General features: G+C 40.1%; 1 protein-coding gene across 3 annotated transcripts in view; it reads left to right on the forward strand.

Moving 5' to 3' along the window:
* LOC132395932 (BICD family-like cargo adapter 1) overlaps window positions 1-9945 on the forward strand; it is a 56727-nt gene extending 46782 nt beyond the window's left edge. For all 3 annotated transcript variants that reach the window (XM_059973138.1, XM_059973139.1, XM_059973137.1), the window contains 2 exons: window positions 3136-3256; window positions 7010-9945. In XM_059973138.1, coding sequence (XP_059829121.1) covers window positions 3136-3256; window positions 7010-7192 — 304 coding nt within the window. In that variant the 3' untranslated portion in view covers window positions 7193-9945. The remainder of the gene's footprint in view (window positions 1-3135; window positions 3257-7009) is intronic.
* Window positions 9946-12794: the final 2849 nt, after the last annotated feature.

Genomic DNA, 12794 nt, shown 5'->3' on the forward strand with positions numbered 1-12794 from the left:
TGTTAATATTGAGATGTGGGAAGAAACTAGAGCAACAGGGGAAAGCCTGTTTAGTCACAGGGAGAATGGATGAACTCCATTCAGAAAGCCCCGGAGTATAGGATTAAACCCTAGTTGCTGGAGCTGCAGCATTCTGCTGACACAATGTCAACCTTGGGAATATCTGTTACTTTGCTTTAGATATGCCACAGTGCTGATTTTAAGTTTTTTGCCAATTAAGACCATAAGGCCTAAGACATAGGAGCATAATTAGACCACTTGGCCCATCAAGTCTACTCTGCCATTCTAGCATGGCTGATTTATTATCCTTAATCCCATTCTCCTGCTTTCTCCCCATAAGCTTTGATGTCACTACTATTCAAAACTCTATCAACTCCCACTTTAAATATACACAATATTCAATGACTTGGCCTCCACAGCCGTCTGTGACAAAGAATTCCACAGATTCACCACCCTCTGACTAAAGAAATTCCTCCTCTCTTCTGTTCTAAAGGGACATCCTTGTATTCTGAGGCTGTCTCATCTGGTCCTAAACTCACCTGCTATAGGAAACATGCTCTCCATGTCCACCCTATCGAGGCCTTTCAATATTCAATAGGTTTCAATCAGATTCAACCACCACCCCTTCTCCATTCTTCAAAACTCCAGAGAGTATGGGCTCAGAGTCATCAACTACTACTAATACATTAACCCTTTCGTTCCCAAGATTGTGAACCTCCTCTGTACCCTCTCCAATGACAGCACTTCCTTCCTTATACAAGGGGACCACAACTTCTCGCAATAAGAGCAGAGTGACAAGTGCTTTATTAAGACTCAGCATTACATCCTTACTTTTATATTTTAGTCCTCTCAAAATGAATGTGGACATTGAATTTCCTTTGCTTACCATCAACTCAAACCACAAATTAACCTTTAGGGAATCCTGCATGAAGACCCAGAAGCCCCTTTGCAGTTCTGATTTCTGACTTTGCTGATTTCTGAAGGTAGTCTATGCCTTTATTCCTTCTAACTAAGTGCATGACCTTAGACTTCCCTACACTGTATTCCATCTGCCGCTTATTTGTCCATGCTTTGAATCGGTCTAAGTCCTTCTGTGGACTCCCTGCTTTCTCACCTCCACCTTTCTTTGTATCATCTGCTAACTTGGCTACAAAGCCATCAATTCCATCATCCAAATTATTGACATAAAACGTGAAAAAAAGCGTTCCCAGCACAGAACGCTGCAGAACAGCAGCTGACCAGAAAAGCCCCCCTTTATTCCCACTCTTTGCCTCCTACCAGTCAACCAATTTTCTTTCCTGTAGTATCATGGGCTCTTGTTTAGTAGCCTCATGCGTGGTACCTTGTCAAAGGCCTTCTGAAATTCCAGCGAAACAACATCCTTTATCTCTCTTTTATCTATACTGCCTGTTATTTCTTCAAAGAATTCTAATAGATTTGTAAGTCAAGATTTTCCCTTGAAGAAACCATCCTGACTTTGACCTATTTTATCAAGTACATCCAAGTACACTGAAACCTTATTCTCCTGCCCTTGCAGTGCATATATAAAAAGCTTTGCAGGAGTTAAACACCTTCCCAAAAATCAGCCGAGACAAAAGCTTCCTTCAGGGATTTTAACAAGATCTGACTTGTGGAACTGCAGAATGTTAAGCAACATATGTAATAAATTCAATACAGAATTGTTATGCATCTGAATATATAAATACAGTGATTATTCTTGCAATCAGTGTTAAGCAAGATATTACACACATGCAACACTACATAACCACGCAGTGTAAACATCAGTAAACCCATGGCATAACAATATCTTAATAACAAGAAATAAATAAATATAATACCTCCTTCAAAATACTGAATGTTTACCAATACAGTGGATTCGGGTTAATTGAGACATCAATTAATCATTGGCTATTTGGGACAACTCTTAAAGAACAAAAACAAATCAAGACAATAGGTGGGATTCCCTTAGTTTATTTGGGATAGTATATCACTTAGTTGAGACCAGAGTTTGTCACCGAACATTTTCTAACTAGTCAGTCACATGCATTTTGTGTGGCTGTTAGACACTACACATGCTTAGATTGAGTTGTTTCTAAATAGCACCATTGTGTGTTTGTGTTCAAAAAGCAGTGACTTTTGTCACTGATATTTGGCAAGCCATATACAGTAAGACAATTCAGAACTGTTTTGGTCACTGTAGTTTCAAGCATTCAGACTTGGAGATGCCCGAAACAGCTGGAAGTGAAAATGAAAGGATTTCAGTACTTCATAAAGTTAGGGACCATGTGGAATTTGAAGGTATTGACAATCATCTTGAAAGCCACAATTTAAAAAAGATTTGGAGGATGCAATCATCCAAAGCACTGCTTGAAGGCAGTCCACTATCTGCACTGATTTTGTTAATTTATAGACAATTATAAGAACACATCGGTGTATGTTAAATGAATTCCTCCATCAATAACATTTAGAAACTAATACAGTTTTATAGCACTGTAGTAGTCTTGATAGTATTCTGATTAATTCTGTATTTCATTTAAATACACATCTGTTACTCAGTTAAATTGTAGTTTGTATTTTCTATTCCTTTTTAACTATTTCCATGAAACTTTGGGTAATTGGGGCAACTACTTGATTGGGTCAAAATGTGCTGGTCCTAATTTGTCCCAATTGACCGGAAACCACTGTATTAACAAAACTTAAGATTCACAGATATTGCTGTTTCAAGGGCAAATAAAGAGTGGATGGAGATGGACATCTTTCCATTGTGCGCTTCAAACCAAAATCCAAATTAATCCACACAGGAAATGATATAAAAACACAGCTTACTTACCGGAAGTGATGATCATACAAATAGAATGCATACGAAACAAACTGCACCTCCACAGGCCAGAACATTCATGCTTAATAATGGACTTTGGCCTTTACCCAACCACGGAAGTCAGGCTAACTGGTCTATAATTTCATGTCATTTACCTCCCTGCCCCCTTTAGATGACCAATAGGATTGGATGTGGCACCAGCTCCTTTGTGTGAGGCTAAAGGAAGGATGGTTTGTTTAGCTGAACACTAGGATGAACAGCAAATGCTTCTGTAACTATTCCCCTCAGGTATAGTAACAATGGGTTATTTTTTCCAGGAAGAACGCTGTGGAAGTGGAGCTGGCCAAGTGCCAAAGGGACATGAAGTTGTTGAACTCCCAGCTTCTGGACACTATTCAGCAGAAAGTAAATCTGTCACAGGAGTTAGAAGCTTGGCAGGTATGTTCAAAGCCATTGCAAAGGATGACTTATGTAATTACAGTCTTCAGAATCATGAAATATTGTGATGTATGTTTTCACTAACTAATAAGGCAATAGGAAGGTATCGCTTCAGAGTTAATTGTAAAAATTATAAAACTTAGTTTAAGACAAGTAGTTTTCTACCACAAACTATTGACAAAAGAGCTAATGGAACGTAGAACAGTAAAGCACAAGAATAGGCCCTTTGGTGCTGGTGTGCTGAGTTAAGTAAGGTAGAGATGCTTAATCAACTATTTAAACTCCTAAACAAATCCCTTCTGCCTATCCAATGAATTTATGCCCCATTATCTGCACATTCATGTGCCTATCGAAGAGCCTCTTAATTGCCTCTACAGTATCATGTTTGCCTCTACCACCATTCCTGGCAGTGCATTCCCTTCACCCACCCCTCTCTGTGTAAAGATACATTTTCCCCTCACAACAACATGCACAAAGTGCTAGAACTCGGCAGGTCAAGCAGCACCCTTTATCAGGAGGTGTGATTGCCCCTCACATCTCCTTTGAACTTATCCCCTCTCCCCGTAAGTGTACACGCTCTAGTGTTAGACATTTTGACCACAGGCAAAAGGTACTGCCGTTTACCGTTTCTATGCCTGCATAATTTTATAAACTTTTATCAGATCTCCGCTGCCCCAGAGAAAATAATCCAGTTTGCCTACTCACTCTTTGTCGCATATGCCCTCTAAACCAGGCAGCATCCTGGCAAAACTCTTAAGTGCCCTGTCCAAAGCCCCCACGTGTTCCCTGTATTGGAACAACTGGAATCGAATGCAATACTCCAGAGGCACCCTTATATAAAGCTACAGCATTACTTCCTGACTCAGGGTCTTGACTCGAGCATGCCAGGCACCTCCTTCAGCACCCTTTCAATCTGTGCAGCAACTGGACCATCTGCTCATCAACATCAGGGACAGTAAGGGAAAATTATTTTAAAAGGAAATTTCTTGGGGGGATAAAAAGGAATGCACTAATGAAAAATCAGAAATATTATGGGAAGTGAACAAACTGGATGTCTGACAGAAAAAAAATTCAATTTACTCTGTTGGCCCAAGGGAGCTGTTTCTTCCAGTGCCTTATAATTTCCATGTCCATTTATTCAGTGCATCTGCATTAACACACTAATATATCTAACGTGTGGAGAGTCACTTGTATAAACAAGCTCTGAAATGTTTTTTTGATAACGAAGTGAGGCTACTTTAATTGGATTAAGATGTTCATGAGACTTCTTTTCACTGCATTAAGTTATAGAAAGAAGTTTGAAGATGAGTATATTGTACATGAGTATATTGAAAGAAGTTTGAAGATGAGTATATTGTACAGTACAGGTACACACAGGTGCAATGAAAAGCTGACCTGCGACAGCATCACAGGCACATCGCATCAGATGCACAATGTTCACAAGTAAAACAAACTAAACATAAATTATACAAAAAAATTTACAAGAAATAGTTGGACCTCTGTTTAATTTCTGATCCTTGAGATTCTTCCAGGAGTCAAGAATGGCGTGCAGTCTTAATTCCAAAATTTCAGTTTATTTTAAGAGTTGAAACAAACATAAAATACTAAGCAAACTAAACAAAGAGCTGAGAGAAGATGCTAAAAGGGTGTTAATGCTAAGGGGTGTAAGACAAAGGAATAAAGATGGCTCTTCTGAAAAATCTAACACAAGATAAAGAAAATTCCTTAGATAGATAGAGATAAATTGATTAATAGGCTACATAATTAAACCAATTACATCACATGGTCAATATGCTGATAATTAGCCAATGAAAAATGAGAAAGATGATAAACTTACTTTAGTTGCCAGTGAATTTTCTTAAAAGTATGAATCTTATAAAAAGTATTATCTTAAAAATTGTGGTTTCCAATAGAAGTATACAATTAGAACATAGAAACAGATTTCATTATAGTGCAAAGAGTTCTAAGTGGTCACAGTGTTGTTATACTGAGGAGTTGATTACTGTTGTACAGGTTGGCTCAGGAACAAGTAGATATTACAGGTTGAAGACAAGTAGATATTCTTGATGGTGTAGGATCTTAGGCCTATGTACCTTTGTGAAAAGATGGCATAGCCTGGATGGTATGGGTCTTTGGTGATAGATTCAAAGATTCAAGATTCAAAAACTTTATTGTCATTCTAACCGTACATCAGCTCTGCAGGGCAGAATGAGACAGCGTTTCCCAGAAGCAGTGTAATCATAACATAACAAATGCAACACTAAATAACATAACAATAAATAGTAAAACACAGCAGCCACATGTCAGTTAAAAACAAGTTATAAGTGTCCAGTGCAAGTTAAAAATGTCCAAAGCAGTGTCGGGTAGAGCAGCTATTTAGCAGTCTGACTGCCTGTGGAAGGAAGCTGTTTAGTAGCCTTGTGGTTTTAGTTTTGATGCTCCTGTAACGTTTACCTGATGGCAGAAGAACAAACAGTTCATGGAGAGGGTGTGAGGGGTCCTTAGTGATGTACCGTGTCTTCTGGAGGCATCGACTCTGAAAGAGGTCTTGGACAGAACGTAGGGAGACCCCAATAACCACCTCTGCTCCCCTAACCACCCTCTGCAAGGCTTTTTTGTCGGCAGCACTGCAGCTGGAGTACCAGGTTGTGATGCAAAAGGTCAGCACACTCTCAACCACGCCTCTGTAGAATGTAGTTAAGAAGTTAGTGAGGAGATGTTGCCTTCTTGATGCAGCTCCTCATGTAGACACTATAGACTGCAGGTATTGATGTGCCCATGATGAATTAGGAGTTGAGAACGGGAAGATCACTAATGGGAATGTAAGCTATTGATGGGGGAAATCAACCAAGATTACAAGGGAAAGGCTAACTTCAGTACATTATTTATGGGAGAAAAGGACTTCACTTGGACTGTAATTGTGAGCAGGTCTAAGGAGATTCAGCAATGGTAAATCTAGATCGAAATAGACAGAGTGGAATGCTGTTGTAGACAAATGTTTAATATATAGAGAGTGTAGACATAGACTGATATCTGAGGGAGTGGACTGGACTAAAACACAGTTACATTTATGTATATGGCATCTTTTATGGTCCTGAATGCTTGAATGCATTTCAGCTGATTCTGCACATCTAAAGTGTAAATTCTCATATTGCACTATGACATGGAAGGATGCCATGCCTGTGTGTCTAAGCCAACTCTCAGAGTATTCCTGTCCATTCCACTCCCCTATTTTCTCATTAACATCCGCCCCCCTCGGTTCTTCTTCCAACCATCTGTACAAGTAACCAGCTAAGTTGAAAACTAGCACATTGTCGAGACGTGAGGAATCCAGCACACTCAGAGGAAACACAGAGTTACAGAGAGAAAGTACAGACCCATGTAAACAGCACTGAACATCAGGTTCAAACCTGGATGACTGAAACTACAATATAACTACAGCACTACAGTTTGTTCGTAGGGGCACACAACAACAAATTTTAAATGTAGCAAGGCCCACAAGCATCAGGGAATTAATTAAATCGCATGCTTTAATATGTGTGAATGAGAGATATTCTACCCACCAGTAGTTTAGAAAGTACTAAAGGGTCATTTATTTCCATTTCAGCATAATATCCTGTGGCTGGTGAGTTGATGGTTGGACAGATAGCTGAATGGATTAATGGCAGATGAATTCAAAAGCCTTATAGACACGTGGATATTTGGTCAGGTCACCGGACTGACAATATTGTTATTTGTGCTATTATTCTGCAGGATGACATGCAGTTTATAATAAACCAACAACTGAGAAGCCAGCAGCAAGCTGAACAAACCTGGCCTGGTTCTGCCGAAAACCCCTGCGAGAGCTCTGATTCTAAACATCATTCTTTCTTTCTCCGAAGGACCAGGAGTCAGATTCCGGAAGGAAAAGGCTTCCTTTCGTTGTTTAAGAGGTGAAAACTGCCTCAGATGTCTGTTTTCCCTTGAGACATTTGTACCCAAGTATTAGATTTCATCAACTTTTGGTGCGTTAAAACATTGTTACATGCAATGTTGGTGCCACTTTAATTCCCATCCTTAATACTTTGTTAAATTGTATGAAGAGAGTTTTGGAAATGTGCTTTTGTACCTTGCCTCCAAAGATGAAAGGAGTCTTGAGCTGCAAACTTCCCAATGCGAGTGTCACGGACATCTGTAAACTTCCGTAGTGATCTCTAGAGAGGCTCATCAGATTTTATGGAACCCTCTCCCAACAGCAGCTTTAAAGCAAGTGAGGGAGGACATGGGAAGGAGACTTGCAGTGATCCTCAACACACTCCATCCCCCATGCAAGGATCTGCTCTGATGAAATGATGTGCCGTGTGTGGCCCCTTGCTACTGTGTGGAGTGATCTGTGAGTTAGGCACTGCGGCGGACTATGGTGGGCCGCTTAAGGTAATCACCAATGGAGCAGACAGTAGTGATTTGTTAATATCTTGAGCATTGCAAAATAAGCTGGCAGATGCTGTGTACAATATCACAGTGGAATCTATTTAATCTCTATCTCAGTGATGGTTTTGGTAGGTTGTGCTTCATTATTTTCTATGGTTGTCTTCTGACATTCATTTTCTCTCTCAATAAAAGAACCAACCAGTTCCCCTCCACCACCATCTCTGGAGACAAACTGTCGACAGCTTTGATAAACCTACCAATTCCCACGGCTATCTTGACCATATTTCTTCCCCCTCTGTCTTCTGTAAAAATGCTTTTCCCTTTTACTAAGTTCTTTTGCCTCTGCTGCACCTGTTCCCAGAATGATGCTTTCCTTTCCAGGACATCAGAGAAGCTGGCCTTCTTCAAAGAACAGGGTTTCCTTTCCTACGCCTTCGCCTGTATCTCCTTCATTTGCTCGACATCCACGCTCACCCTGTCTTCCCACTGCCTCAACAGTGATGGAATTCCTCATGTACTTGTATGCCACCTCGGCATCCAGCACATCCTTCTCTGCAACTTCCAAAGGGATCCTACCACCAAACACATCTTTATCTCCCCCCACTTTCCTCTTTCCAGAGGGATCACTCTCTTTGTGATTCCCATGTCCATTCATCCTCCTCACTAATCACCCTCCCAGCATTTAACCCTTCAAGTGTCTAAAGTGCAACACCTGCCCATTCATTACCTCCCTCACCTCTTTTCAGGGCCCCAAACAGTCTTTCTAGGTGAGTCAACACTTCACCTGCAAATTTGTCTATTCACCTGTCTATTGTGTCTGGTGCTTCCAATGCAGCCTTCTCTACATTAGTGAGACCCATCGAGACCTGTCTCTTCTCACCTGCCTATCACCTTTCCTCTTCTTCCTTTCTTCCTATGGTCCACTCTCCCCCCCTATCAGATTCCTTCCTCTCCAGCCCTTTACCTTTCACACACACATGGGTTCACCTATCACCCTCCAGCTATCCTCCTTTCCTGCCCCCTGAACAGTTTTTTTTTATTCTGGCATCTTTCCCCTTCCTTTCTAATCCCGAAGAAGAAAAAATTCAACATGATTGCTGCCTGATCTGCATGTACTTCCAGCAATTTTTGTGTGTTGTCTTTTTCCAGTTGTGGGAGGTCAAATTGGGTTGATGGGCTATAAACGGTGAGTGCAGAAGTTGTAATGCACTTTTGACTCAAAAGAAAATTTGACTACACAGACATTGATACTGACCAGTTATTAATGAAAAGCAAAATAAACGCCAATGCTAGTAACATGAAATTTAAAAAGCTGAATGTTGAAAATAGTCATGAACATACCTGTAGGGGGAAATAGGGCTGATGTTTTGAATAAATTACTTTTCAGCAGAATATTTCAAGCATCTCTTAATTCCCGACCAGAAGTGCCCAAAACAATTGTGCATCAATCAGAATTTCACCTGGAAATTGATTTATACTCCAGCTAAAGTCAATTTTTGCTTACTTCCAAACCAAATTTCTGGGCATTAGCCGATAGTTATTCAGGAGGTTATTTACACCATGGAATTAGTCCCTTGGAATATGTAATTTCTTATCAGAGATTATTGATCAAATAAAACAAAATGAAGCTGGGTGCATGGACTATCTGTTACTGTTAAAATAAAAAGGGGAATTTTGTTTTTTAAAAAAAGCTGAACATTTACTGTATGTATAAGAAATTTTGGCTTAAAGGAGACACCAGCTTTGCAGTGTTTTCTGTAGTCATGAGCTACGGAAGTGATTAAAAAGACTAAAAAAATCCATTGTCAAATAAAGAGAACAATAGAAAATAAAATACTTGACTTAATACAATTTACACTGGATCTTCTAAACTATCAACCAGCTTGTTTGAATCTGAGGTGGTGCTTGGTATTGTCCTAGTTGGTGATTATTAAAGGTTTTTAAGAGTTATGCCATTGATAATATGTAGTAAAATGTGAATAGCTGGTATTGGGCACAGTTTCATCACCATCTGTAAAGAGAAACAATATTGATTGTAAAGTTTTATCAGAACAAGTATACACAGGAAAGGAATCTTCAATATGTACTCATTTATACAGATGTAACAAAATTATTCTGTATTTCTTAAGCTTTTATTTCCAGCATTGGCATTTTTCATTTAATTTATCTGTTATGTACATAATATAATGAGGGTAGAGACACTCAACAGTTTCTCCAGTGCCTGGATGCTGCTATATTTGTTTATTAAATAAAATATTATTTATTGCTAAAGAAATTCATTTCATTATAAAAACAAAAGCATGAATTATTTCTAATGTATGTCTGTAATAGATTTATAGTGACATACACTGTATGTGGAGACAATCATACTTTCTGTAATAGAATGTTACCTACAACACAAATTGATATTAGTATGAAAAGAATTTACATTTGGATCTACACTGTCTGCAAGGCTGTGTAATGTATTATTATTTCCAATGTCTATAATTGAAGAATATGTTTACACTCTCCATTTCAGACAGTCTCCACCTTGCACTATCTATAAAAAAGCTCACATGCATGCTCTATAAAAGATAGTCATATATGCTGATCTTTGAAACCACTGAGACAATGCCTAAGTTTGAGAAAGTAAACAAGAAATTGGGAAATATGCAGTGGAGCCAAGTTTCCATGACAAGGTGTAGGCTAATTTACCCAGGGTAAGGTTTGCCTCTGACTCATCAATTTGGGAGCTTACAAAGGACTAAAAATAGAGCATCAAAGAACTGTAAGACCTATTAAACCTTAGGATAACACTATGGATGAATGTCTACTCTGAGCTTAACCAACAATCTGTTTAACCATCCATTACTAACAATAAGTAACTAGATGCAGCAACTAACATAAGAAATAATGCAAGAGTCAACAGGAGTAGCACCAAGAAAATTTTGAGTAACACACACAAAATGTTGGAGGAACTCAGCAGGTCAGGCAGCATCAATTGAGAGGAATAAACAGAGGGCCTCTTGGAACAAGACCCTTCCTCAGGAATGGAAAGGAAGTACAAGAGGTCAGAATAAGAAAGGGTGTGGGAGGGAGGGAAGGAGTACAAGCTGTTAGATGATAGGTGAAACCAAATGAGGGGAAAGGTAGGTGGGTGGGGTCAAGGGAATGAAGTAAGAAGTTGGGAGGTGATAAGTGGAAGAGGTAAAAGGATGAACAAGGAATCTGATAGGAGAAGACAGTGAGCCATGGAAGAATGGGAGAACAAATTTATGCTGATCATCTACCTCAGCAACTGCCCTGTCTGCATATCATTTGAATCTTCTAACATCCAGAAATCTCTCACTCTCCATTTTGAATGTCGTCAATGACTGAGCCACAACAGTCTCCAGAGTTGACAATCCAATTCCCTGAGTGAAAAAGTCTCTCCACATTTCAGTCTAAAATTGCTGATCCTTTATCTTTCCAAAAGGTTGTTTTTTTTCCCTCAAAAATTGGCTGTGCTACCAGTAAAGAACATACACATTGTTTCAGCTGTAAATGAATAGTGCTACTCAGATTCCCACTGGTCAACAAAGGAACTTGTAACTTCAAAACTTTACACACTGAAAGTCAGCTCCTTCAAGAGAGATGGAAAAGGAACATATTACAGTATGGTTCCTTCAGCTCATGATGTTGTGCTGACCTTCTAAACAACTAAGTACAATCTAACCCTTTCCTAAGACATAATCCTCAATTTTTCTATCACCCATGTACCCATAGAAGAGTTTCTTAAATGTCGTTAATGTACCTACCTCTACCACCACCCCTCGGTGTTCCACTCACCCACCACCCTTTGAGTAAATCCCTGTGGCCACACACTTCAATTCCACAGACCACTCCCACTCTGACATGTCTGTCCATGGACTCCTCTACCGTCAAGATGAGGCCACACGCAGGTTGATGGAGCAATACCTTATCTCCCACCTAGGTAGCCTCCTACCTGCCGGCATGAGCATTCAACTCACAGACCTCCGTTGATACCCCTGCCCCCCTTACCCCATCCCTATATATAATTTTAGTCTGGTTCTCTTTCTCTCTCTTTTTCCCCCCCTCACTATAATCTCCCCCCCAGCCCTACCTTTCTTTCTCTCTTATTTCCCATAATTCTCCACCTTCCCCCTAGCCCATCTCCCTTCAGCCTATCACTTCCCAGCTCTCTACTTCATCCCTCCCCCCACTTCTTATTCCCCCCTGACCATCCCATGTTACTTCACTCCTGATGAAGGGTTTCGGCCCGAAACGTTGTCACTACCTCCTCCCATAGATGCTGTCTGGCCTGCTGAGTTCTGCCAGCATTTTGTGTTTTTATTTATTTCCAGCATCTGCAGATTCACTCGTGTTGCCTTTGTGTAAATAACTTACTTCTGACATCCCTTCCTATACTTTTTTTCCAATCACCTTAAAATTATGTACCCTTGTATTAGCCATCTCTGTCCTGGAAAAAGTCTCTGGTATCCACTCGATCTATGCCTCATGTCATCTTGTACACTTCTATTAAGCCATCACTCATTCTTCTTTGCTCCAAAGAAAAAACCCCTAGCTTGCTCAATCGATCTTCATATGTCATGATCTCAAATCCAGGTAACTCTCCTCTAAAGCTTCCCATAACGAGGCAACCAGAACTGAATCCATGGAAGTGGAGTTTTTTGAGGAAGAAACATAGTTAATGGAGAAATATTCAATCACAAACAAGAGAAAATCTGAAGATGCTGGGAATCCATGCAAAATGCTGGAAGAACTCAGCAGGCCAGGCTGCATCTATGGAAAAGAGTATTGTTGACGTTTCAAGCCAAAACCCTTCAGCAGGAATGAAGAAAAAAAGCTGAGGAGTTGATTTGAAAGGTGGGGGGAGGGGAGAGAGGGTGATGGATGAAACCTAAAGGGGAAGGGGTGAAGTAAAGAGCTTGGAAGTTGATTGGTGAAAGAGATACAGGGCTAGAGAAAGGGGAGTCTGATAGGACAGAAGGCAACAGAAGAAAGAAAAGGGGGGAGTTGCACCAGAGGGAGGCGATTGGCAGGCAAAGAGATAAGGTGAGAGAGGAAAAAGGAGATGGGAAATGGTGAAGGGGAGGGGGTTATTACTGGAAGTTTGAGAAATTGATGT

This window comes from Hypanus sabinus, chromosome 6 (assembly GCF_030144855.1).
Source record: "Hypanus sabinus isolate sHypSab1 chromosome 6, sHypSab1.hap1, whole genome shotgun sequence".
Lineage (NCBI taxonomy): Eukaryota > Metazoa > Chordata > Chondrichthyes > Myliobatiformes > Dasyatidae > Hypanus > Hypanus sabinus.